The sequence below is a fragment of the Lissotriton vulgaris genome, chromosome 5, assembly GCF_964263255.1.
Source record: "Lissotriton vulgaris chromosome 5, aLisVul1.2, whole genome shotgun sequence".
NCBI lineage: Eukaryota > Metazoa > Chordata > Amphibia > Caudata > Salamandridae > Lissotriton > Lissotriton vulgaris.
In genome coordinates, this window is record NC_141693.1 from 767,860,517 (window position 1) to 767,887,166 (window position 26,650).

At 41.4% G+C, this 26,650-nt stretch overlaps 1 protein-coding gene across 1 annotated transcript in view; it reads right to left on the reverse strand.

The window, feature by feature from the left end:
- Positions 1 to 338: 338 nt before the first annotated feature.
- The window catches only part of PSD (pleckstrin and Sec7 domain containing), a 1,068,830-nt gene continuing 1,042,518 nt past the window's right edge, over positions 339 to 26,650 (reverse strand). The window contains exons 14-17 of the mRNA XM_086922229.1: positions 13,700 to 13,857; positions 8,848 to 8,992; positions 8,318 to 8,461; positions 339 to 6,947 (exon numbers count right to left, since the gene is read on the reverse strand). Of these exons, the coding sequence (XP_086778355.1) occupies positions 6,702 to 6,947; positions 8,318 to 8,461; positions 8,848 to 8,992; positions 13,700 to 13,857 (693 nt within the window). The 3' untranslated portion in view covers positions 339 to 6,701. The remainder of the gene's footprint in view (positions 6,948 to 8,317; positions 8,462 to 8,847; positions 8,993 to 13,699; positions 13,858 to 26,650) is intronic.

The following is a 26,650-nucleotide window of genomic DNA, read 5'->3' on the forward strand; positions in this document are numbered from 1 at the left end:
CTAGGTTTGGGTTTTGGGGTACAGGGGAATTTTTAGGGTTCAGGGCTAGGTTTGGGTTATGGGGTACAGGTTTTTTTTTAGGGTTCAGGGCTAGGTTTGGGTTATGGGGTACAGGGGTATTTTTAGGGTTCAGGGCTAGGTTTGGGTTATGGGGTACAGGGGTATTTTAAGGGTTCAGTTTTTAAAAAAACGACTTTAAATACATTAAATTAATTAAATTAAATTAATTATAATTTGTTTAAAAAAGATATACTTACCTATACTTACGTTGTAATGGCATGCGTTGTAATAGCATCTGCTATGTAATGACATGCGTTGTAAAGGCATGGGTTGTAAAGGATCCTGTGTTGTAAAAATCGCGTTGTAATGGTATGCAATGTAAAAGTATGCGTTGTAACGTCATACATCCAAGGGCAAGGAGTTCAGTAACATGAGGGTAAGAAAGGGATGGATCATCTTGATAATATTAATTTGGAAATGGCAAATACAATCAATAGAAATTATGTGGTTACAAAAAGACTAGAAAAACCAGCTTGGTTGTGAGTGAACACGAGTGGAAAAATTAGGACAAATATTAAAAATAAGGATGAAGATAGGGAAAGAGTCTGTCTTCTGGTAAATAACAGAATTTTAGTTGCTAAAGGATTGAGGTGAAGGAAATGAAAAGGCATTTCTTTACCAGCTATACAGACAATTTGAATAGCTTTAGAATTAAAGGAGAAGAGAAAAACATAGCATTGGTGATCCACACATGAATGGTGAAGAAACAATAGAAACAAGGATGGATGATGGGAGATGACATAGTATAGAGAAAGAAAACTGACCAGACCAAGAAATGGAGTGGGAATTGTCAGGTAGGTGAGAGGACATCCACTAAAGAGCAGATCCAGAGACAACAAGAGCACATACTTTGCTTTTGCCAACAAAAGTGCTTAACGTCTATTCTTCTGCTGTAGACCTTCAAACACCAGGTGTTACATCTGAGGATGACAGTTAGGACACACTGTTTTCGTGCCTCCTTTTCTTCACAGGAGTTCCAGGGATGGCAATTCCATTCAAAATCTGTTTTGGTTTTTTGAGGGTGTACTTACTGAGACTTAAGAGCAGGCTCTCACTCTACAAGCACATCTTGCAGTTTCTTCCACAACCTTTGGTGCTTGTATGGACCCTACAGTGACACCACTGAACCTTTGTTTCAGTTTCTAAATTATAAAATGTAATATCCGCTTTTATCATGAGGTGAAGCTCCATGTACTCTTGAGTGTCATTTCAAATTTGTGATTTCCTGGTACCACAAGATACTGATATGTGTATTTAACTGTAACTATTTATACTTATGTCATAGTATACTGTATTCTTTACTTTACCATACTGGCTACTTTAACAACTGACGTAATGTTATATAATGTGCCTGACTATCTATTGTGCTGTTTTTTAATCTGATAAAGTGATAACTAACTGAATCTATAGTGATATTTGTATCCAGCTTTCACCACTTTTCCAACAGAGGTGGCCAATCAGAAATCTGTGGCAAACAATACATTAAAGAACTCTGGCTTACAACAATGGGTAGGAGTTTGCCACATCTCCCAATGAAGAATCAACAAACAACTGACGTCTCTGGAAAGCAACTCAAGAATTTGAAATAACAATCAGATGGGGGCTTCTCCTTCGCACAAGAGGATTCCGTCTTTTTCATGGTCCAAAAATACATTTAGGAGTCACTAATGAAATAAAAGGAGACATTCAACAAAATACTGACAGTTAAGACCAAAGGGGGAAGTTGTCCTGAAACAGACATCCATCCAATCTTAACAGAAATCTGCGAGAGGGGGGCATAGGCAGACTTGGAAAAAGTAAGTGGCAGCTACTGAGTGTTACACACAGATAAATACGTTTTAAAGACCCAGATGGAAATATCAAGAGGGAATCACTTAGTATTTTATGGGCACTGCTTGTCATTCCTTTATGAGAATTTGGCAGGGATGGTAATGTGGAAATGTCGTGGGGTGGGGAATCTGCAATGCCTAGACAAACAAGGAAGACATCCAATACTAATGGCTATAAAGAAGGTGCTAAATTGCTCCCAGACATTGTTCTTCAGGCTTGGTGGCAAATTTTCCAATGCCTCTAGAAAAGATGAATATTTACTGTGTGAAGAAATGTTGTCAGTTTTAATAAAATGGTTTATCATGATGTTTTCTCCTGCCTCCTACACCCTTATTCCTCAGTCAACGCCCAGTGTTTTAATTAAGGAAGTATGAGCATGATGTTGAGGAATCTGTTGGACCAACAAAGTTATTAAAGAATAACAAAAATGATAAAACAAGGACAAGAGTTGTTAGCAAACGTGTCATTCTCTTTTGTGTCACTAATGTATAACTTCCCTTTTCATTACAGGTGTTTCAAATGTACCCTTTCTTTTAGGTATGTTATAAAGATTAAAAATAAATTGTGGGGACATTTTATACACCTGGGCAAGTATGTATCTTTAAAAAAGCAGTCTCCTCTACAAAGCGTATGGATCTCTGTTTGGCAGCTTCTTAAGAAAGTCTTGCTTGGAATAATATGAGGAAGAAGTAACACCATGTGAGAGGAAATGCTAAGCAGACATGTTGTCCTTTAACAACATTACCTATTGACTTATTGAACAGCTATACACCAAAAATAAAAGTCGAAAGTAGTGGGCTGTCTCCTCTTTCCAAGGTGTGGTATCATTTTGGAAGCAGGCTTCCCCCTCTTTGGCCTATGAGAGTGACTGGGAAATTGTGATGCAAAAGCATCAATGCTATATTTTTAAACAATCCCTTAGCAGCTCCCATTAACATTCATGAAGGTTAAAGGGATGGGCCATTTGACATTCCCCAGAGCAGAGAAAGGTGTGGCGCAGAGGTCAGGGCGGCTGACTCCGGAGCAAAGGGCTCATGGTTTGATCACCGGCGGCAGCTCAGCACCATGTGATTCTGGGCAATAGCTCACTTAATCTCCCTTACTGTCCCTTACTGTCCCCAGCAACTTGAAACCCTTGGGGATGAGTAGTTTGCACTTTACAAATACTGAATTTAGATTTAGGATTTCAGATTTAGAGTTACTTTACAGAATCCCACCTTGTGCCCCAGGCCTTAATCTATATTGTTTGTTGTCTACTACTGTGTACCATGTAGTCTATTAGCAGAACGATTCACTACCAGGTTAATTGTGTCACTGCACCACAACAGGCCAGTGGGTGGAGAAAGAAGCCTGTCAATTTGTGACACTACACACCAATGAGGGATTCGGTTTGGTGAAATAGGGTGTTGAGGAAGTGAGTCTTGACTGTGGGCTCCCAGGTTGACTGCCCTCTCTGCTAGCACCCCTTTCCCTCCTGGTTGACGGTGTGCATTCGTGGCTGGGCCCCACAGCCCACTAACTGATTGCGGATAGGGAACTGCTGTTTGAAAGCCCCAAAAAGCTCTGTGGCATAAAAAGGTCACAAAGAAATGGAAATGCGTCACCCTGTCCTACTCCTCAAACTGGCTAGTGGTGACAAGTTGCAAACTGACTACTGATGGTGGGCCACAACCCGTATCAAGGCTACACCAAGTGCTACAGGAGACTTTAAGATGCTCCATCATTCCGAAAGGAATGCCTGGAGACAATAGCCAATTAACAAATAACTTAAAACAATAGGATTAATAGAATCCATTTTTCCCTCATCACACAAGCCCTAAAATTGTTAGACTCTAGAATTTACCCCACTGACCTTTTGTGGCTTAATCTTGTTCTTGCCAATAGACAATTAAAAAATGGCATTAACCAACAGGATTAATTTAATCCATTTTCACCCTCATTTGCAGAAGCCCTAAAATTGGTAGACTGTGGGTTCTACCGCACTTACCTTTTGTAGCTTAATCTTGTCCTTATCACTTTCAGGTGCCATTTTATTGTGTTTATGTGCTTGTCTCATGTTCCTCAATGCCCGTGTTTTACCCTAAGTGATTTTGTGTTTGTCCCCTACGAGACATTATGCTATTTTTCCACTGGCCAGTGAATCCCTTCCTAGTGTTACACGGGCTATTGTGTCCTGCATAAGTATAATCATAATCCTGGAAAATTAAATGTACAATCCTGTTTTCCTTCTATTTATCAAGAAAGTTAAGCAGGACAAGAAAGCCTGCTTAACTTATCAACACATTCGTTGGTGAAAAGTTTCAATTGTTTTTCTGACTAAACTTGTAGCGGAGTACTCTGCTTTCTTGATAATCTACGATTTCATCTCACTTCCCTTTCCCCCCAGAAAGAAAACTCCTGCAGACACTCACAACTTGATTCGGAGTTGGGTGGTAATAGAAAATCCTCTAATTTCAGGAAGAAGTACTAAATACAGAGGATAATCCAGTGGTTTCCTGCATCAAGTGGGTGTTATGTCTGTGGATTACTTTTAAACTATAAAATCAGCCCTCTTTTCCCTTGAATATGCCTTTGTGAATCTAATTCCAAAATGTCAAAAAGTAAGATAATTACTGGATTTCAATCATGGGAAAAATAATCAGATTCAGTCTATGTGCTTAAGTTTGTCACTGGCTTGCAAAACAGAATTCCAACTATTCACTATGCTCCTCAATGGAATCTGTAAATGTGTGAAAAAAAGTTGTTTTGAAATGCCAACATCACATGGATTAGGGAGGTGACACAAGATAGACAGTGGGCGATGAAAAAATGATAAAACAGCAGACGAAAGTAAATGTTAAGAATAGGAGGGAGAAATACAATTTCACTTGTTCATGGATAGTAGTTTACCACGCAAATGAAGTCTAGGATAGAGGTACTGAGGCTTGCTTTCTCATGTTCCCTGGACGGCTAAGAGTGAGAGGGTAGCTGGTCACTGTTTTACAACTTTTAAGATGAACATTTACTTTTCAACATCAATGAAGGGGGTCTACACCTCTTAGACCACTTGCTAAAATACCCCTAAACATAACTTTGTATAAATTTAACTGATATATTGAACTACAGTGTCTCCAAACTCCACCTTTCCAGGAAAACAATGTATAGTGTAGTTGCTTGTTTGAAGGCATCATTATTCAATTTTAACTTTCTTATTACACATTTATTATCTCATTCCATGACAACAAATAACGTCACCACTGTAAGACAACTGGTGTAATGTTTTAGGCAGTAGATGGAAACTCAACACATTTGAAATTGGTATGTTTATGATAACCTATGTCCAGGTAACCTCGTGAACAAGAGGCCCTGGGATCGAAAATATATTTACAAACTGCTGGCTATCCACGAGGAGTTTAACTCAATGTACTTTTTCTTCTAGTGAAATCGACTCTTAAAACTGCTAAATAGCCCATCCTAAGTAACCTGTGTGAGTACAATCGTGCTGTTGATTTTGAACCAGTTTCAAAACTTATAATCTTTTCATTTATCCTAGAAAAACTGACTTAGCTAAACTGTTAGTAACCTACTTACACTGTGATACCCTGGACTGCAGAATATTGACATTACTCTGGTCGCCATACACTCTATCACCAAACAGTCCCATTAAAAGCTGTAGCACTTACTAGATTTTTGAGGTTTTGGTTATGTGGGATAGATCATCAAACTGGTCTAAATTGGCCTAGTTTTCAGGACAGAATTTGTGACAGCAGAGTAGAAACATCGCATGCAGATTACTATGTTCTGCCCACTCCTACCAGCCTCCTCACTGCTTTGGAATTTTCACTGAATGGTTGCAATAGTAAACAATGGCATTCAAAATTTATCACAAACAGAAATATTTCCCCAGTCCCAAAAGTAGCATCAAAAACTACAAAAAAATCTTTCACAGTTTGTTATCCTTCTCAAGTAGTAAAAGTGCAAAAACGAATCACATAAAAGATGGAAACCAGTATGACGCCGTGTGGTAACGGCATTGAAGCTGAATGAGCCAACTCAATCCCACAGCCCTCATGGCGGCCAGCACAAAGCCCTTCCATTTCTGCTTCTTCTTCACATAAAGCGTCCGTATGGCAGATACATTTTTCTCAATCCTAGAGCAAGCTCCACAGGCCACACCATTCCACTTTGGAGAGAGGTCATCAGCATGTCTTTTTGATATAAAATGTAATCAATAAAAATGCTGTACAATGCCCTTTTAAGAATTAGATTTTTTCTTATGCTTTCCCAGTCCGTGGGAAATCACTCTGAAAATGCCTGTGCTGTGTCTTGACCCCAGAATGCTTCAGCTTTCATCAGCTTCGGAACACTGCAAAGTTCGTGGCTGTTGTTCTTTATCCTGGGAGATCAGCAGTTGAGTTGGCAAATAATTCTGTGGATACAAAATGAAACTCGACCTTGGTGGAGTTTTAAGAGTCATGGCTTATTACATCATTGGTGTAAGCACCAGACGTAGTCCCACGCATGCAGCCACCGAGTGGAACTCGCAAATGGAAACAACCACTAACTAATCAATGACTGATTCCGCAAGTTCTTCCCCCAAAGACTGCGCAATGGGACTGAATCTCCTGTTTGATCTCACATGATCGAAGAGGCAAACTTCATGGATTTCAGGACAACCGCGAGTGTTAACACGTCTTAAGGAATGGTACCAAGAGAAGTGTTAAATCATGCAAGTTCCTTCTCGGCGCAAACCTGGAGTCTCCATTAACTGGAGTGGTAGCATGGTTCAGTAAGCAAAAGTGCATCCGTCCTTGATCTGCTGGGGCACATTCTTAAGATTTCTGTGCATTGCTGCTGTAAGTTGGTCTGGAACTTCCCCTTTCAGAGACATTGCGCTTGACTTTGGCGGATGCAGCGGGGGGATCAAGGTTGAGGGATGGGCTCGAACGGGACTTCTTCAGTCCATCCTCATCAATCTCTGTTGAGTCAAACATGGTTTTTTCAAATGCCTCCAAGTCCTCAGTGCCGGCTTTTAGTTTGGCTCGCAGTAGCATGGCGTAGGTACCATATCGAGACTTCTACAGGATACAAAAAAAAAATATTGATTCATTATACATATTTCTGTTTACTAAGGACACATAACTTAGCAACTAAGAGTAACTGTGACTTGAGATCTACATAGATGAACTACTAATGTAAAAGGACAGAAAACAAAATTTAAACAGGTAAGAGTAAAAGTCGGCATCCAACCCAACATATAAATAATATCAAAACTCAACAAGAGTAAATTCAGTTTGGAGCACTGAGAAAACTCTGGACAACCTCACACAAACAAAGGACTTTGAAAACAATAAAACACATTCTTGAAAGAAAATCACCACAAATGTTTAGAATTGATCTGATTAATTCTCTGGGTTTCCATAATAATGTTGAAATGGCAGTATACAATCAGGAGTTACCTGATGGGGAAATGTTTTCAGAAATGGCATATCAGCACATAGGGACACATTTCAGTAGTATGGGGCGGTTATCTATAAAGAACACCTCCAAGATAAAGGTTAGCTTGAAAGTTCATTCTGAAGGCAGTGACGTCGATTATAAGTTTTTCTCTGACAACTGTAGGGAGAACCAGTATAAAGGACCTCACAAGGAATTGGCGCATCATTATCCCTAGAAGAAAAATCCTTTTCAGTTGGAGTTTTAATTTATCAAATAAATTAGTGTGCCGCCTGATTACTAAAGGAAAGAAAATGTAATTACAATAAATATTACTTAAGAAAAGCATTGTATCAGTTTTGGGGGTTCAATTGGAGAAGAAGGAATTAAATATGGAAGCCTAAAAGCAGGAAATTAAAAAGTGGATGTCAGCTTGGAAAATAAGGGAACTAGGAACTAAAACACACCCTCTCAAGAAAGGGTTGCTGATGGAGAAGGAGATTAAGAGCTGGGATTTGCCATGGGGAAGAAGGGAAAATAGGAGGTGGAAGCCACTTTTGAAGGTAAAGAATTAATTACCAAAGTGAAATTCACCTTGCAGGAGGGAATTAACTTGTGGGATTCTCGGTGGAGAAGAGGTGAATCGGCAGGTGGGCATCAATTTGCAGATTAAGCTAATTACCACGTGGGACCCAACCCAGAAAAAAAGTAAATCAACAGGCCGGACACACTCAGAGAACTCAAGAACTGCCAAGTGGGGTAAATAAAGGAAATTTACAATTGACATGCGCCAGGCTGAAAAAAAGATGGGCATGTTGGGTAGCCTATGAAAAAACAAGAATTGAAGGAAAGGTGTAGCCTGCTTGAATTAATGAATATTTTTGGAGTGTGACCCTGGGTAGCATTTAGAAAAGTAATTAAGATTGGAAGCAGCAGAACAGCCATCAGGCATAGGACAGCAGTGTTTAAATATGTGTGCCGATTGAGCCATTATCAACATCACACAGCTTACCTCAAATTCCAAGTATATTTCCCTCTGCTTAAACTCATCAGACTCTTTTCCTTTAAGCTTTTTATCTGGAGGGCAGGTGCGATGCTCCACCAAATCTGTAGACATAGACTTGAATTTGGTTTCATGAGTTTTCACTTGTTCTTCCTAGAAGATGGATTGTACATTTTATTTGTTCAGCTGTCAATTTCCTACATCTTAAAAACTCTTTCTTGGAAACTTTTAGCAAAGCAATAAATATAGTCCTCTACTCTTTGGTACATCTATGAGGTGAATCACTTCTTTAATTACCTCTTAACAGTAAAGTCCCAGAGAAAACACAAATTATCGCACTTGCATCAATAGTCTACCAAACCCTAAACAACTATCTTACGAAGAAGATGTTTACTGATTTACTAAGTTTATAGGTGAGGGTTATGTTGTGAAGTCTTCTAGTTCGCCTATAGGTAAGTCCATTCCAACAGTTACAAAGAGTAGAATTTTTAAAACGCAAATTCGGTGTGTGTGCAGTCACATGGACAAGCGCCGTTTACCTGTGAAAGTCTTGTGGTGGCACTGGGCAAAAGGGGACGACTGAACTTCTTGTGTGAGCCTATGGCAGCAGGGAAGGGAGGAGCAGAAAACATGGCAGCCACAACATTGATGCGCGTAATCCATGAGTGCATCTGCTCTGTATTCCTGAAAACAAACAAACAGAATTGTTTAACAGAGCTAGCACATTATCTAGCAGCATTCAGGTGCAAAGTTTAAAAAAGTAGAAACACATATATCTTAACTCAAATACCACAGTGTCTTTAACTGCCATCTACAATCTCTTATCAAATACATAATGGATTTTGGCCTTCAAAATATTTCATTACTTTTGTGCTGTTAATACCCATATCATACATTGCTTTTTGATTAAATGCCACTGTAAACCTCAAATAAAATATAAGTAAACTGAAAAAGTGACAACAACGAAACTTATGGAAAAACAATTACTCATAGCTCAGAAGGAGGAAAGTTCTGAAAATAAATGCCCACAAATGGTGGAACAATTTGACAGAAATCGCAAGTAAGGAAGTCGTGTCAGCCTTCTTAAAATAGAAGCTGTGTGGCATAGGAATATTGTGTTTTGATGGGGCATGTATTTGGGGGCTGAACCCTACGGTAATTAGCAAGATAATCATGGATGGATTAAGAAAAGGTCAGTCTGATACAAAAGGCCATCCATGAATATCAAGCCTGGGTATGTAATGTGGCAAAGGCCTTCCCTCCAGGCTTAGCCTCAAGAAGGTGAGTTACCTTACAGAGATCAGACCGTAATGGGCATAAATTGGATACTATCTACTTGTAAAGAGTTCAAAGGCTTTCAATGAGCATTTTGCCGTAATTCTCTTGTTATCATCACCAGTGAGGAATAGATTAACATGTCCGACATAGGAAATAGGGTTTAAATTTAAGAGTCATGACAAGGCATTCTCATAATTTTTAAACATGAAATCTCTATTTGTTTAAATGTTCTTATCTGGAAATTAGGGGGTACTTGGAAGTTCACTTTGTTAGCAGTTTTTACATCTAGATGTTATATTCCATATAATTACCCTGATATAGGCCCAGGTAACTTCGTAACCCCTCACCTATATTCTTTCCTACATTACACTTATAACGGTTTACAGGGACTGACCTTTTACCAAGATACAACACTGCATTCAGAACGTGGGTTTTCCCTAGTTCGAAATCTCATACATTTTGCATGAGGATTCTAGGAAGCACAGCTGGACTACCATCTCCAGTATAATATCTATGTATAAAGTTCATGCCCGACGTCATCCTACGTCCGACACAGTAATACAGCGAGGTAGGACCCCTGGGGAGACCTATGAGTATGATACATCACATCTTTCTAAGATAGAGGAAACCAGGACTTCCCGGGTGACACACCGACCAGAGACGCTGAGGTTCCTGTATGCAGACACTCCAGCTTGCAGTGGTCTAAACACATCCCTCGTAGGGTGTCCAACCCAAGACCAGGACGGGTAATGGGGTTGACTTTATCCTAGATGGATTCTTGGCTCAACACCTACATACATGCTAGGTACACTTAGGTACATCTAGTTAGGGAGGCATCGTAGGAGTACGCATCTTTTTATTATCATGTATTTTATATACTTGTATGTATTCATGATTACTGCAAGATGGTAGAGTTATACCATCCATTTACTTTCGTAATATTGCTAATCATTTATATCTTTTACTGTATAAAGATAGTTGCAGCTCATCCTTTTCACACTAAAATAACAACTGTTCAATAAATACTTAGTGAAAATGCCCAACCGTTTATTCTCTCTAAAACAGACTAAGTAAGCACGAGTTACTGAGCAAAAAGTAGTATATCGTTTCCATGGTCCTGAAGGATCAGGGTTGTCATGTTCAATGGTTGCCAAGAACTATTCTCTCCTTGGTAAAAGGAGATTATAGTGACACTATGAGCTAGCTGATACAAGAGGCCAACATACTCGGTGGGGGTGTTCAGAATCAGTCTGACACCAATCCTACAGCATATACTGTCCAAACGCGCAGATGCAATAGAGTTTTATAGGAACTACACGACAATAAAGCAAGAAACCTATAAACAAGTCAGGGAGATCTTGGATCAACTTGAATACCAAGGGGTAATTGAAACTTGCACTTCTCCATTGAACAATCCTTTGTTTCTAGTAATGAAACATGACAATTCATACTGTCTAATTTTAGATTACAGACATTTAAACACTTGCACTAAAACATTTGCAGTACAAAATGCACACAGTGCTGCATTAACGAATAACATTGTGTGTAAAAAATAAAAAAACAACACTAGATATCTCAAATGGATTTTTTGCCAAAATATAGTGCCTGAAAGCAGGTATTTAACCCCATTCTCCGCGTTAGGCTCCCAGGGTCAATTTTGCAGACTCCCCCAGGGTTATAAGAACAGCCCAGGGTTGTTTTCGGCCAGAGTAACTGAATTACTTCAAAATCTGGATGAAGAGGCATTATCCTATGAGGCTGATATTTTTCTAACGGATGATGACGTGGAGGAACACTGGACCAGAGAAAATACCACAATATTGGGATTTGCCTCTGAGGGCTACAAATTTAATTTAATTTAAAAAAATCAAAGATAGCCCACCTCAATGTTCTTTTTCTGGGATATAAGCTTTCAAGTGAAGGGAAAAGCCTAGCAGCTAACTTTTTTAGAAAAGTGTGCGCTGCTCCAACCTCCAAAATCATTAAAAAACTTACAATCGATCCTGGGATTCCAGAAATTTGGCAGAACATACATTTTGGATTATGCAGAAAGGGTCAAACCTTTTTACAATTTAATAAAACCTGACTTTTCAGTTAGACAATGGACTCTGAAACACACAGATATCCTTTGTTCCCTACAAGCTGATATGATAGCTTCAAAGCACTTACAGACACGCGTTAAGGTATGCAACCTGGTGATTCGTATAGTTGCGGGTCAATCAGGATGCACCTACCTAACATATAATGAAGGTGAAACAGTAACAATAGCATACAAATCACATTTGTACGCAAATGCTGAGATGCGTTTTGCATCACCAGAAAAAATACTGACAGCAGTACAGACTACTGTAGTGAGGGAAAGAGCACTGGTTCAGTGGAAACAAATAATTGTCTAGACTCCAGTACCGGCCTTAGAGGCAGCTACAAAGGCTAGCGTTCCGAACGCTAAAGCCTTACATCCGAGATAGACGCAATGAGCTAATTCTCTTACTGCAAAAGATGTAGAATACAGATACGACCCGAGTTTAGCATTCCAGCAAAATGAACAAGAACATTGTCTCCCTAATGAAATAATGCCTTTAGATCAGTATTAATATATAATTTACACGGACGGATCTGCTCAGCCAGCCATTGGAAGTAAGCAGCAATACAGCGATGCATGCGCAATCGTTAAAGGGCGCATGCAGGATGGAAAGTGTCATACGAGTTGTACTAAAACGCAGTCTCTAGGAGATTGCACAGCACAGCTAGCAGAATTAAAAGCCTTATTACTGGCACTGGTAAATACGTATCGAGAATTCTCCACACTAATTGTGTGTGATTCCTTTTACTGTGTACAGTCATATAATGAATACTTACACCACTGGGGCCAAAATGGGTTCAAAGATGCAAAAGGTGGCACAATTAAGCATAAAACGCTACGGGAACAGGTAGTCGAGTTGAAGAACGAACTACCAAGGGCTCACGTGATACACACACTGAGTCATCAACGTGATGATGTTCACTTTGAAGGGAATTCATTGGCTGATAATGCCGCGAAGGAGGCTGTACTTACAGCTTCCGTAGCTGCAATCACTCGTTCTAAAATGAAAATAGACAGTGAAATTATGGTTGCAATTATTGCTACACGCAATAAATCGGCAGTACCGAAAATATTTCCAGTCAAGTACTCCTACAAGTTAGATGCAAATAACTTTCCATTTGCTAAGATTCCTGGAGTGGGAGATAGAGTAATACCAAATATGGATCGCAGGTTACGTTTAATTCTAGCAGCACACAAGGGTATAGGTTCTGCACACGCAGGAGTTACAGCAACTGTTTCCTTACTAAAACAAAGCTACTGGTGGCCAGGATTAACAAAGCAGAATAAGGACTATGTCTTGAACTGCGACATCTGTCAGGAGACGAAAGGTCCCACCGTAACATGTCCAGCGCAGACACCATTGCTAATATCAGACAAGTCAGTTGCTTGTGTTTTTTTGGACCACTGCGGCCCCTTAAAAACAGATGGGGCTTACAGGTATATCATGGTTGCAGTGGATTCCTGCTCTAGATTCCTATGGGTGTGGCCCCAGCGCTCTGCTGATGCTCAAACTGTTATAAAAGATAGGGACATACACAATTGGCACATTACATTCGCCCATGACCCTGCGTTTAGCTCTAGGGCTTACAAGGAAGCTATTGGTGGTTTGGGTGTAGCGTTGCGGTACTCCTCTCCATACCATCCCGTGGAAATTCGGTTGTGGAGTGGAAAAACCTGGATTTAAAGCAGTCTTTAACAGCTACAGTATTAGGCTCTTGCAAAACTAGAAAAATGACCATACCTCATGTCCAAATATGACATGAATTCATCATTGCTGGCACAAGATCAGAGGTAATAATCCCATCAAAACAACTTTCAAAGAGGCTGAAAAAAACTGCTAAACTTGGATTGATCTATTCGCCTACTTAGCCTTAAACTAAACCCCTTGCAGCATGGTCACATCAGAAAACAAAGTGCATTGTGCAAAGTATTCAAACTAAGCATCGTAAGTCACAACACATTAACAGAAATGATGATATTGTAAATTGGTTTTAAGCTCACTGTTATCTATTAAAATATTAAGAACTTACTGAGCTTGAAAGAGAAAGACTCTCCAGTCTGCTGTCCTGAGGTAGAAAACATTTGGCCTTTTGCTATAGTCTGATGCTCTAGTGGCCAACGAGTGATGAATACTGATGGCATTCTTCAAATCTTCTTCTGAGAGTGTCTTTCCAGGCTTATATTCCTCCTAAAATCCAGATGGAGCACAATGAAATCACAGAACACAAGAAAGCAGCATAGCATGTTTATATATTCAATTCTAACACTAGGCTGAATACACCAAATTCATGTGTATACCAAGGAGTGCACGTTACTTAGGGCCAGATGTACTAAGACTTTCTGTAGTCACAAAGGGTCCGATCTTCAAATATTGGACCGTTTGCTAGATAAAAGGGCCTTTTTGTGTGTACTAAACACAGCTGGATTGGGAACACAAACCAGTCCTGGAAATTAACTCAGACCTGGGGGGTCGGGGTGTTGGTGGAAACAATGCACTACTACACTACTGCTGCTTTTGTTACAGGGGGGTGATAACCAGCCCCCATTAACAAAAACAGAAACCCACCGGTCCAAAATCGCCCCCCACACTTCCGGGAAAATGCCCAGTACCCAGTTTGGCCCTGGTACCAAACACAAACTGCGATTCAGTAACATTAATGATAAAAACACTGGTTGCAATTTGTCATCAGTGTGGTACTTGCAAACCAACCTATGTACTGATAGATTGGTACACACAATACCAAAATGCTATGGGTCACAATTCGATCTACCTCATGAATATAAATGAGGTAGATGCAAGTTGAGACCCACTACGACTCCCTGCCATCAAAGGGATGGTGACCTGCAGGGTTCAGTAGTCCACCATGTCTTTGATTGCTTTTAAGTAAAGCACTAATTTGTTTTTTTGGTTTTAAATACAGCTGGTTTTCCTTATAAAAAAAAGGATGTATTTAAAACAAATTGACAAGTTTTACAAACATTTTTAAGATTAGACAATGGTCCATGGGATCACAGCATGGTCTTAAAAATGTTTTTGTCAACATTCAAAAAGCGGAAGGGGTCCTTTGTGGATCCCTACCTATTTGAGAATAGTTTACAACTACTTTGCAGTAGTTGGTAAATATTAATGTTTTTAAACTGAGTTTTAATCGAAAAACATTAATACAACTCAGTCTGAATCGCTATTTGGAAAGGACACACATGCCCCTTCCAAATACCTATTTGGTATGTACTCTCAAGCCCAAATTACAATTCAGTGATGTAACTTGAGGATAGTACGTAGAAAAAGAGCATTTTAAGTTAACAAATGGTCCAATTTTGCAAATCAGATCCTTTGCGAACATCTGACCCTTCAGTATTTTTTCTTCGCTAAATCATTTGCTGTGTTTCTTTTTTCTATTCACAAGTTCAGAAGTCTAATTATTGTTTTAAGTTTTAAAAAACGATCTGCAGTTTCAAAAGTATAGGAATGTTCCCATACCAGGTATCATGAAACACCAAAAGATGCATAATTTCAATATAAACAAGGTGCAATTAGAAAAACACATTTGAGGTAACCGTTTCAGCTTCTAAACCTCATTGAATGAAACTGAGCCAATGTGCCCCCATTAGCATGGAAATATTATAGTAGCACTCACACTTGAACAGAAGCAAAGGATTCAATATGCCTACTTGGTTAGCAGTAATGGGAGTCTCGGACCACCTAATAATGCACAAAACTAATACTCAATATTCAGCTGGATTACGGCTGCTGGGAGAAGATGGGGTTTGGTATGAACAGTAAATAGTAGTGGACATTTCAGCCATGATATTTACTGTTTGCAAGTTCTAGCAACTCGTCGTTTATGCCTGTTATCGATTACACTCTATTAACATGCTTCAGAGCTTAGAAAAGTAATAGGTTTCGTTACTAGGATCAAAACTCGCTCGATGTCACTTCTGTTAGGAGTCAGAAAGAGGATGACAAATGGAATTGTTGGTTCCTTTCACTAAGTCTGTGATTTGTTGACATTACAACACTGATTACGACTACAAAGTTTAGGCAGTAACAGTCACCAGCACAAGAATGGTCTTGCCTGCTGAAGTAACTTTTGAACGCCCAATATTGCTAACTTTTAATAGCATTTCATCTTGAGTGGCACCCGATACTGAGCCAAAGCTACATGCCAAGAGGCACAGAAGCATGCAAAGTCCTCCATTTAGTTTGTTCTGGTTTGTGCTTTCACCTAGAGCACAAGGGCAAGTGTGCCACCAAAAATCTTAACCACAGACGTTTTACAATGCGTTTACATAATTGAATCTTTGAAATTCAAAAAAGGTCTGAGTCACTTAGCACAACTGTGCTGAGCTTCGTTAGGGAGTATTCTCCAACTGCGTATAGATCCCTGTTGCTGGTTGGCCTTACATCAAAAAGATATGTAAAACAACAAAATATAAAGCAGCTGTAACACTTAGAGCATCATTACGATGCCGGTCGGACTCTTGTCTGACTGGCACCGTAGCGGAAGAGGGACCGCTCGACAATGAGTCGGCGGTTCCCCTGCCCTTATTACAATGCGACCACCTTCATGGCGGTCGCATAGAGTATATTTTCCATTGCGGCTTGTGCTGCGGGCTGCAGCACAAGCCTCAATAGAAAAATACACTTTAAAAACATCCCTGCACTGTGTGGTAGGCACCATGTGGCACCTGCCAAACGGAGCAGGGATGTTTAGCGGGGCACCAGGCCCCATAGGGAAGGGCCAGGTGGAAAGGGGGCCCACAAGGGGCTTTTAAAGTCACTCTCCGCCTGTCTTTTTCATAGTGGGCGAACCGCCATGAAAGGGCAGGCAGAAAGGGACATTGTAAGCCCTACATCGGTGACTGAGAAGGCACCGCCCCTATTGTAGGGATTACTGACCCTCTGACGGTTTGATGGGCTCCTTGAGCCTGTCAGAAAGCGTTGGACTGTCCCTCCACCTGCTGCCTCTGACTGCACGCATTGTAATGTGTTGGTCAGAACGCAGCAGCAAATGGCAGTCAGACCAACTCCGATGAGCCATCAGATGAGGTCCGACCGCCATTCCCTTAGAGTATCAATACACTTTGCTGCCATTACGGCAAACTTGTGTTAATACAGACGAATCAAAATTGTACAGTCTTCAGTCAAGTGCACAACTTCCTGGTGATGTCACCTGGGAGAAAGAAAAGAAGCTTTGCCAACTAGTCAGTCTTTTGGATAGTGGAAGTGCTTAATAATAGTTAGGCGAACTGTATGAGAAGGTGTGGGCCCTGAGGACTGACTTCGATGTGGTCTCAGAAAAAGAGGAGGCATAAAGGGGAGCACAGGAGGGCTCAGTAGACTTTGTGATATAGGTGAGGGGCCTTCACCCTGATGTTGGTGTCATGTGTTTGGGAACGGAAGGAGATCGTCGTGAAATCAGGGGCAGCCGTGCAGGTAAGAGTGATGGGGAAGGGTGAAGATGAGGGGCCTCAAATGAACTGTTTATTTAATTTTTGTCGTCCTCTGTCGAGTCCGCCCCCACCCCGCCCCTCTGCTCTTACCTGCACGGGTCGCTCCTGCATGAAATTAAGGTGGTAGCTGAGGGGATGGTACGTGCTGTAATGCCATTGCTTTCCCATGTTATGTTCTTATGGAACTAATAAAGAGATTTACATTTAAAAAAATAATAATAGTTGGGCGCACTTGTATGTGTTACCCTCAGCGGTCACAGACAGAAAATCTCATAATTAAGCAGAAAACACCCTATCATTGTCAAATCATGGCTGACACATTTTCAGTCAAATAAAAAGAACTACTGGATGCCCCTTCGCCAAAACCTATTGTAGGAGAGTAGGGTCTGCAATCCTATGGTCACCCCAGATTTTTGCTTTTTGCTTCACTGGTTTATGACTTTCCCTGGCTGTGGGCCTGCTAATCAGACCCACAGCCTAGCTGTTCTCTCTCTAAACTGACATCCATGTACCTTAGGTGCATTTACCAATTGGTATTGGGTCACTCTTGTAAGTCCTTGTACAGTGTACCATAGGTACCCAGGGCATAAGTGAACCCAAGGCCTACCAGGGGCTGCAGCATGTATTATGCCACCCCTGGCTGGCCATCCAAATCTGACACAACTGGCTGATCAATCAGCTGGGGCAAGGTGGTGTAATCACCCTTTGCTTTAGATATAGTATACCTATATCTAAATCTAAAATGGACACATATACTCCTATAAGTCACTCCTATGGCAGGCCTTAATAATCCTGGAGGCAGAGTGCTTTGAATTATGTGAGATAGTGCTCTGGCATGAGCTGAGCCTGTCTACAGCTTTTGGAACCAAGTCCTTTAGCTGTTTCCATGATAACGCTATACCATATACTCTTAAGTGCATTATAATCCTCGCAGTTATTGCTAACTTTGGCATAGCATTATAAAAACATGTCGAGTAAGGTGTCATACGAATTGGAATACTACCCCCTCGCCAATTCTGGCGACGGGGGTAGCATTCCACCCTTCTAGAGGAACACGACATGTACCTAACTGTGAACCCTGGTTAAAGTTAACCCGAGCCTCAGCATCACAAAATGGATGCTGCCACCACAGACACAAGTCTGACCTCCTGCTGCTGGGAGTCCTTCCATCGAGGGAGGATTGGACAAAGGGTTTCCTGCCTTGGGAGGTCCTAGCACCACCCCAGACAGGATTTTGTGTATTGGGTAGGACAGGGCTGAAAGGAATGTGACATGCCTGGGGCACAAAAGGTGTCCCTGTGCATACACCGGTCTAAACCAGTTCCTGGGGCTCTCCAGCCCCAGCTCTGGCGCAAGACCGGACAAAAGATAGGGGGTGTAACCACCCCCCTTCCTGGTTTCACCCATAGGAGGGACCTAGTGATAGTACAGCCACCTTTAGCAGGATAAAGGTAGGCGCTGGTCCCATTCCAAGTTAGATTAACCCTGAACTGAAACTCTACAAGAAACTCTGGACTTCGACTTTCTGAACAGAAGACTGAAGAAATCTCCCTTGTGGGCAAGGAGTGTCCACCCTGCACAAGCAGGCACCATCAGCGTCCAGCGGCTTCCCTTTGTCGTCTTCCCTCGAGGATCCAGACTTCAGAGCCCGACGAGACCCAGATTCCCAGACCTCTCCGACCTCTACCTACATCTGCAGCACAGCTGAGATCCGTGGGTGCGACGAGACACGTGGGACCGGCCATCTTGAAAGAAGCAGCACTTCGCTCCAGCACGACTTCTGAGGTAACCTCGTCCAAGTGCTTTGGGGACTGAGAAGCCCCGACCCCGAGCAGCTCCTGCACCGAAGACCAGCCCTCCAGCATCCACGAGATCTGCGTGGGGCCCTTTTGCCTGTTTGCTGCTCGACACGTTGTCTGGTCACTTGCCGGCTGGCTAGTGGCCTCCTAGACGACGAACCTTGAAATCTTCACTGCTGGTCTGGTTGCTCCAAACTGGCCCTTGCTCCCTTCCAAAAGAGGAGCACCCCGGACCCTCCTGGTCCACTCCAGACGCCGTTTCCACTCACCGCGTGGGTAGCCTTTGCCAAGGCCTGTTGATTCCAAATCCGGATCCGACACCGCCGACAGCGAGAGCCTGCGTGGGACAGCTCGTGCCTCCATCCTGGTTGTCGAAGACACCACCTGGTCCACGTGGCTGCAGAGACAAGCGTCCACTCTTCACCTGATCGCGACGACGACATCTGGTTCCACTCCAGCCACTGGCTAGTCACTTTGAACATTGTCCCCTCTGCTTTCAGGTTCTCCTCTTCACTGATCCACCCTTGGATCACACCGGACATCTTCCTCCGGATCGCCTGCAGCATCTTTTCTTCCAGGCTCCATAGACTTCAACGCCGGAACCCGATACGACTTCGCACCTATGCACCCGCAGCCTGTGGGTGAGGTAACACGAGCATTTCGGTGCTCAATGGTAGATTGACTCTCCTAGTGTCCAGTTCCACAGTCGTTTTAGTCCTACATAGTCAGGATTGTCCGTACTCACCTTTTACTTGAACTGTACTGTCCATAGACACTGTTACGCATCTCGCGTGTGAGTTCACACTCTGCACACGCGTTCCGTGGGCCTCCTAGTACTTACCTAGAGTTAGGGTAGTGTGGTCCCAGCGATCCTTCAGCCTCTGGACAGCTCTATTCCTTCCATCGACTTTCACATTCCACTTACTTAGTATATGGTTTGTCATGCCCTAGGGCACCATTGTAATTTGTGCAACTTAAACGTATTTTTCCTAAGAGATTGTCATGTGCTTAGCCCTCTGATCTCATAAAGAGTTCAGAGGTGTATGTTAGTTAATAAATATATTGTTTATTTTCATAACAACCTGTGTGGTGTCTTTTCACTTGGTATTCAAGGGGTTATATGTGGTAAAACAGCTGGCTTCACATGCCAAAAGAGTTTAGCCTAAGACTGCTTTGTCCATGCTACCATTAAGATAACTGGTCTATAAGGTTGACTTACAACCAATCACCATAAGGGTTGTTTGGACTGATACAAGGTGATCACCAGAACCAGTGAGCATCATATATCAGGCCAACTTCTCACACCTATTAATTACAAAAATGGGACAATGTATCTATCCTTGAAACACCCAATCACGTAATGGTAAAGAATGAAAAACATATGGAACCAAATGGCTGAAGGGAACGGACTTAAAAACCCAGTCTTTCTGTACTTATTGTACTTTCTTTACATAACCGAATACATGAAGTAATCAAGACAGATAAATCCACCTGTAGACAGATTTATAAATGGTTCAATCACTGTAGTGTGTTAACACGGGAGCAAAGTGACCAACTGTAAATGTATCAAAGCAAACATAGGAGTGATCATGCACTTACCATTTATGTCTTTGGTTTGCTATAATGTAACAAAGTGAATTCAAGTTTCTTCAGGGCTGAACGTGGGCCAAGACCTGCCAGAGTTGAGACCTGGCAAACCAAAACAAAAAAGACAAGGAACCATCCATCCTAAAGGGCCCTCTATTTCTGTTCTTCATCAGCTGAAGAAAAAATATCCTTTTAACCGCATCGCTGCGGCGGTTATTTTTCCCCTACGTGGCTTTTTTCCAAAAGCCGCTTTAGATGACGAGCTCAGCTCGTCATCCGCACACGCCACCCGTGGCTGATGACGAGCTGAGCTCGTCATCAGCATCGAAGGGGTTAACTGCCTACCTGTCATACGCTGGAACAGCTATGTGATGTACGTGGCAACACAATGGTTATTGTTCTGTACCATTGGTGTTCCAGGGCCTAAAATACTATTTACTTCCAACTGAATAACCAAGTAATCTGAGCTTGCTTCAGGCTACCTTGCAGCGTGTTTTACTGCACAGGGCTCTGAATGATGGCACTATATAAACTGATTAATAAAAATCTTGTTGCCTACTGACTTTGGGTCTTTTTTGTTCATTAAGTCTCTATTTGTCAAGTTTCCTAGATACGAATCTTAGGTCACCCTCCTTATAGATCTCTCCTGCATTTTCGTCCCACTTAAAGCACTGAGTTGCATACTCTCCTAAGAGGTAAATACTACCACTGTCTAGTAGTGACAATGGTAAAAAAAACACTTGTAGTCCAAATACCAGAAGCTACACCAAGCTTTAACCTCATCCGTGCAGTGCAGATTTACCGCCAGTGCTGGGCCCTAATGAAAATGGGTGTGGTCATGACGGAACGGTTCCGTCATGAGCACAGCTCGACCGATGCTCATGACGGAACGGTTCCGTCATGAGCATCGAAGGGGTTAAATTTGATTTAGCTTTATTACAGATGCAGATTAGGAAATATTACCCACTGAATGGTCAGCTCATGACCCTTTGTTCATTAGCTGCTTTTCAATTGCCATCGTTAAGGAACCCACCCATCTCTGACCTGCTTGCAGTACTTGTCAATATGCCATTGACAAAAACATAAGGGACGGTTGAAAGCTATAGCAGGAAGCACATATTAAGTTTCTATCACTGGCCCTACTTGCTTTGATTTCACTAGGCACCCCACCTATCATTCCCAGATGTAGTTAGGCAGGCATATCTAACAATAAACTCATACCTGAACCAAGGATGGGAGCTAGATTAAACATTTCATTTGTTTATTCCACTTATGTAAAGTCTTGTGTCTGTTGCTGCAAAGAGCAACATGCGGCAAGATGGGAAAAACCTCACTGTCTTTGGCCTCTTTCTCGCCATTTGAATAATAGGACCATTTAATGGCATGGATGCCTACTGCAAAGATTTATAAGTGACATTAAAGTTAAAATTGTGTATATTTGAGAGAGGAGAGGGTACTAACAAGGATTATGGGTTAGGGGCAGGACATCTGATAAATATTATTTTTACAGTTCAGATGTGTGGAAATGTGGCTGAAGGAGGAGAGGCCATTTTGTGCACGATTTCCCCATGACTACTCTTCACCTGCTCAGCTCGTAGGGTAAGCTGTAGAGAAGAAAAGGATTTGGAGGGGGCAATGAAACTGTAGAAGTGTGGATGTCAATAAAGAGTAGCTTTCCACCTCCAGGTACAAACAGACATCAAAGACACTCAAGCTTCTCCTTTGTTGTCTATTTTATGTCACTTGGAACCAATGTTCCCTCAAACTTTTTTCCTCTGTGAATGGCAATGCAAGATCTCTGTGCGCTGCAGTCACCAAGAAACTGAATATGCTTGCGAGCACTGCGCTCAGCTATACAAATCTGTGGCAAATACCACTCCAAACTTTTGTTTACAACAAGAGCGAAAACAAGTGAATTTCACACGTATAGCTCTGTTTAATAGGGTCTTGACAAAGTTTTTCAATGTAGATAAAAACCATCACGACATGAATTGTTTACTCATATGACACCTAAATCCCAGATTTAAAAAAGAACAGGACTCAAAAGGTTGCATAATTATAAACTTTTTTGGGCAGCAGCATTGATCTAAACAGTCAGAAGAATGATACAGCTAATATTAAGCCAGAACTGGGATCCTGTCTGGACCCAGCGAAATATGCTGCTGAAATGATTCACAGTGTAATATTGCAGACACTGGAACACATTGAGCAGTGCCTGCAGGTTGTCTAGTTTCCTTTCCGAGCAGCAATCAGCAGGCGGTGAAGAGGCTTTCTCATTGACAATACCAGCTAGGGCCAAAAGCCTCATTTAAAGGGCCATCAGCCCTCCCTTTGTTCAAGAATGAGACTGGCTAGAAGTCACCTGGAGCCAAATACCTAGATGCCAAATCAATATCGGTGAAGCAAAGGCACACAGCTTAACACTTTACAAGTCAGGTATTTAAAAAAACATTTAAGGCAGGTTTTTAACTTTCTCTACCACTTGTATATAAGTTACATGCATGTGATGTAAGAGGGTAGGCATTGTGTATTAAGAAGGCATACCTAAGAGAAACAAAAAGTCAGGATCTACAATGTAAACACAGTGCTTAGGGTTTTCTGTAGTCATAAGACTTTATTACTACGCAAAGGAACTATTGTTAGAAGCCTTATAAGAAAATTGAGAAAGAAAGCAATAAGGTTATAAACCCTTGACTTGCAGTTTGCAAACAGCTTGTCTATGCTGGTTCATAGCTCACAGTTCTATATTAGAATGACTGCAATATATGAACTGCAAATAATAAAAGGATCTTCGTCTAAAGCAAAACCCAACCTACCTTTCTACATAAAATAAAAATCTGCGATCGAAATGTTACACAATGTGCATTGCAGGAGACATATTATCAATATATGCAACATTATGAGTCAAAGCTGTAACTTGAGAAAACTCAGATCTCTCCAGGAACTGAATTAACCTCTGAATAATCTTACCGTTATCATTATGTCTGAGATTTACTGGGCATGTAAATATCTCTGCAGGAGGTGCCTGAACACCATAAGTTATTTGATAATGCAGCCTTTGTGATCAATTAAGCTCTACAAATTTACTGTCACATTTTGTTGTCAATTCTTTGCATCAGATTTAAAAGAAATCAAATGTATATGCTGACAGCAAAACTCTCGTTTTTCATGACTCCGTTCCTTTTGACTGTACCCCCTTTCTGTTGACACGCCTTGGACACCAATTTATGTGTTCTCGGCGTACATTATTTCTAATTCCAGAACTGAATATCGCACATCAATTTGGTTTTTGTAGTGGTTTCATGATTAAATTGCAAAAAGGTGCATTCCGTTCTAAGATCAGCACCTACAAGATAACAGCCTAACAGAGCCATGCTTTCCCCTAGCTCCCTAGTTCTAACAGCACCATATGTAAACAGTATGATTTAGAAAGGGTCGCACTTTTCTTTGTGTTTCTGCCCAGCTTTCAATTTCAATACATGTATATATGATTATAGCAATGGAGCAGAGGGAGCACCTGGGAAAAGAATTGGGCTAGCCATGAAATTACCAGAGAGAGCCAAGTTAAGTTGACTCTGGCTGTAACAGCCCGTGCACGAGCTTTGAACATGTTTGTAATATAAATCATTCAGCAAACATCATGCTAGAATACGATACGTTTGCTTTCAAAATTCAAGAAAGTGTATTTCTTTAAGATGCAGATGCATTTACTCGTCATACATCACAACAGGGGCGTAGCTAGAGCTTGTGGCGCCCGGGGCTATCCTTCAGATTGCCGCCCCCACTCGGGGGTGCTGGGGAAAAAGTATGGCGAACACTTGAAAGAGGTCCGAGAGACTCGCAATATCGCCGCTAATAGTTCTTCATCATACGTGCTGTCGGGCTCTCATCACACCATTGATCAGTGAAATCTCAGGCTGTGCAACTCCTTTGAACCTATCAGCCACTCATGGCTTTAGGCAGAGCAGCTCCTAAAACTGACTTTGCAATGGATCACTAATGTGCACTATAATCAGCTCCTTAAATTTCAAGGCAAAAGAATGGATCATAATCTCAATAATGCTCAAAGTGAGAACGAAAATATATACACCTTTCTCAATAATGGCCATAAAAAAACCCTAAAGATAATCCATGTCAGAAATGCAGTTCCTGTTTACAGCACAGAACACTGTGTCAACGACGCAGATGTTTACAGTTCATCTTTCATTACATGAGACTATTGTCTATTTTTCAATGTATGAGTTATATCGTTCCTAGACAACAAATGAACTTCTTTTCAAATAAGAAGGCGTCCTGTACCTTTCTTCTGACTAATAGAATTGAGTCTACGCACAATTATTATAAAATAAGATTGAAGTAGAACATAAATAAGTCCCACAGGACTATTGATGGAATATAATACCATTACCCTGCTTCTAGTTGGCATATAAGGTTCTCCATGTCCTGTTCACACAGAAACAGAATAGGGGCACCTCTGGGGAGTATAAAGTTGTATACTGTTTATGGTGCATGTTTTACATGAGATCTCTATCATTGTGTATATGTGGAAGAATACTGCTGGATACGCTCAGAGACACCCCTGCCTGCTATTGTACTGGGTGAAACATAGGGCAAACACACTGGGGTCAGCACTAGGGAGTACTGTGTGTGCATGCTACTTATGGAGCATGTTCTACATAAGATCTCTCAAAACAAGGGTACCATTTAGTGTGTATGGAAAAATGCTACTGGCTAAGCTCTGAGTCACTCCTGCCTGCTGCTGCCCTTGGAGAAAAAGGTTCACACAGAATGGGTGTATGCCTCTAAATAAGAGTGTCAAGGTAGAGGTACCATCTAGTAGGTATGGGTTAATGATAATGGCAAGGCTGAGAGACATCCCTAACTATCACTACCTTGACACAAAGAAGATGGAAAAAGAATTGGACACCGTAGGGGAGTCATGTGTGTGTGTACAGCATATGGTGCACGCCTCTACATGAGTTCTCTCACAGCAGAGGTACCATCTAGTATGTATGGAATCTCATACATTATTGTGCTTTATGCATCGTCATGCATTCATTGGAAATGCATAATAATTAACTTTATCCAGTGCATTTTCAACACCCTACCCTTTGTCAGACACAGTCCCACCTTCTTTGCATGTGCTGCCCCACCACACATAGTCTCAGCAAACATGGTGCCTCGAAAGCAGATCAGAATTGAAGGCGGTATGACATAGTGTGCCTAATAGAAAATCTTGTGTGAAACATACCTCATCAGTAACAAACATCTTATCTAACAGTCAGAATGCCCAAAGGCTTGAATGCTTGGTTTACAACTGCAGATGTTACAGTCCACATTTAAAAAGGACTCCATTCATACTGGGTATAGTTTGAGTGCTTGATTGTGAGAAGCTCCAACTCGTAATTTAAAATGAAATGTACCATTGTGGCTGGGGGCTGTCTTTACTAATAAGAATGGATTTCTACTCAAATGAACCATTTTTGCATTATTAGGATAATGAAAAACTGTGAGAGAAATCAAATCTAACCTATACCTTGGAGTTTCCACACAGCTCTCTGATGAGGGTTAATAGTTCTCTGTTCAATATTAAGATTTTAATTGATAAATTGCAACTAATAAATGGATCTCTCGGACAAAAGCAGTAACCCACTGAACTATTTACATTATATGCATTTCTGTGATCTGCATGGTGCATGTGCTTTGCTGCAGGCATATTAACCCTCTGCGCTACTTTTAGGTCAAAACTTCCATTAGAGAAAACTCAATCGATCCCCAGCACGTCCGTTAGTCACCAGAGTTCTCTTGAAATTTTGTATTGTTGCCTAAAACTTGCTGGGGGCAGGAAACCTGTCTAGTGCCATTGGAATGTAGCAGACACATCGACGGGCGTGGGATATTTGGTCACACGAGTTCAGTGATCGTCACTAAGGCCAGTAAATGTGCAAAAGGAGGTGGGTACATTACCACTGATCCGGGAGAAGGCCTGGGTGGCCTGTGGGCATGAGTATGCAGTTATGTTATATGTCATTCTTACTACCCCTGCTTGGGATACACCAAAACCCCTTTATTGCAAACAAAGACAATGTTAGACTGAATTAAATCTGCACCGGCTATTGATACTATATGAGTCCAACGTCC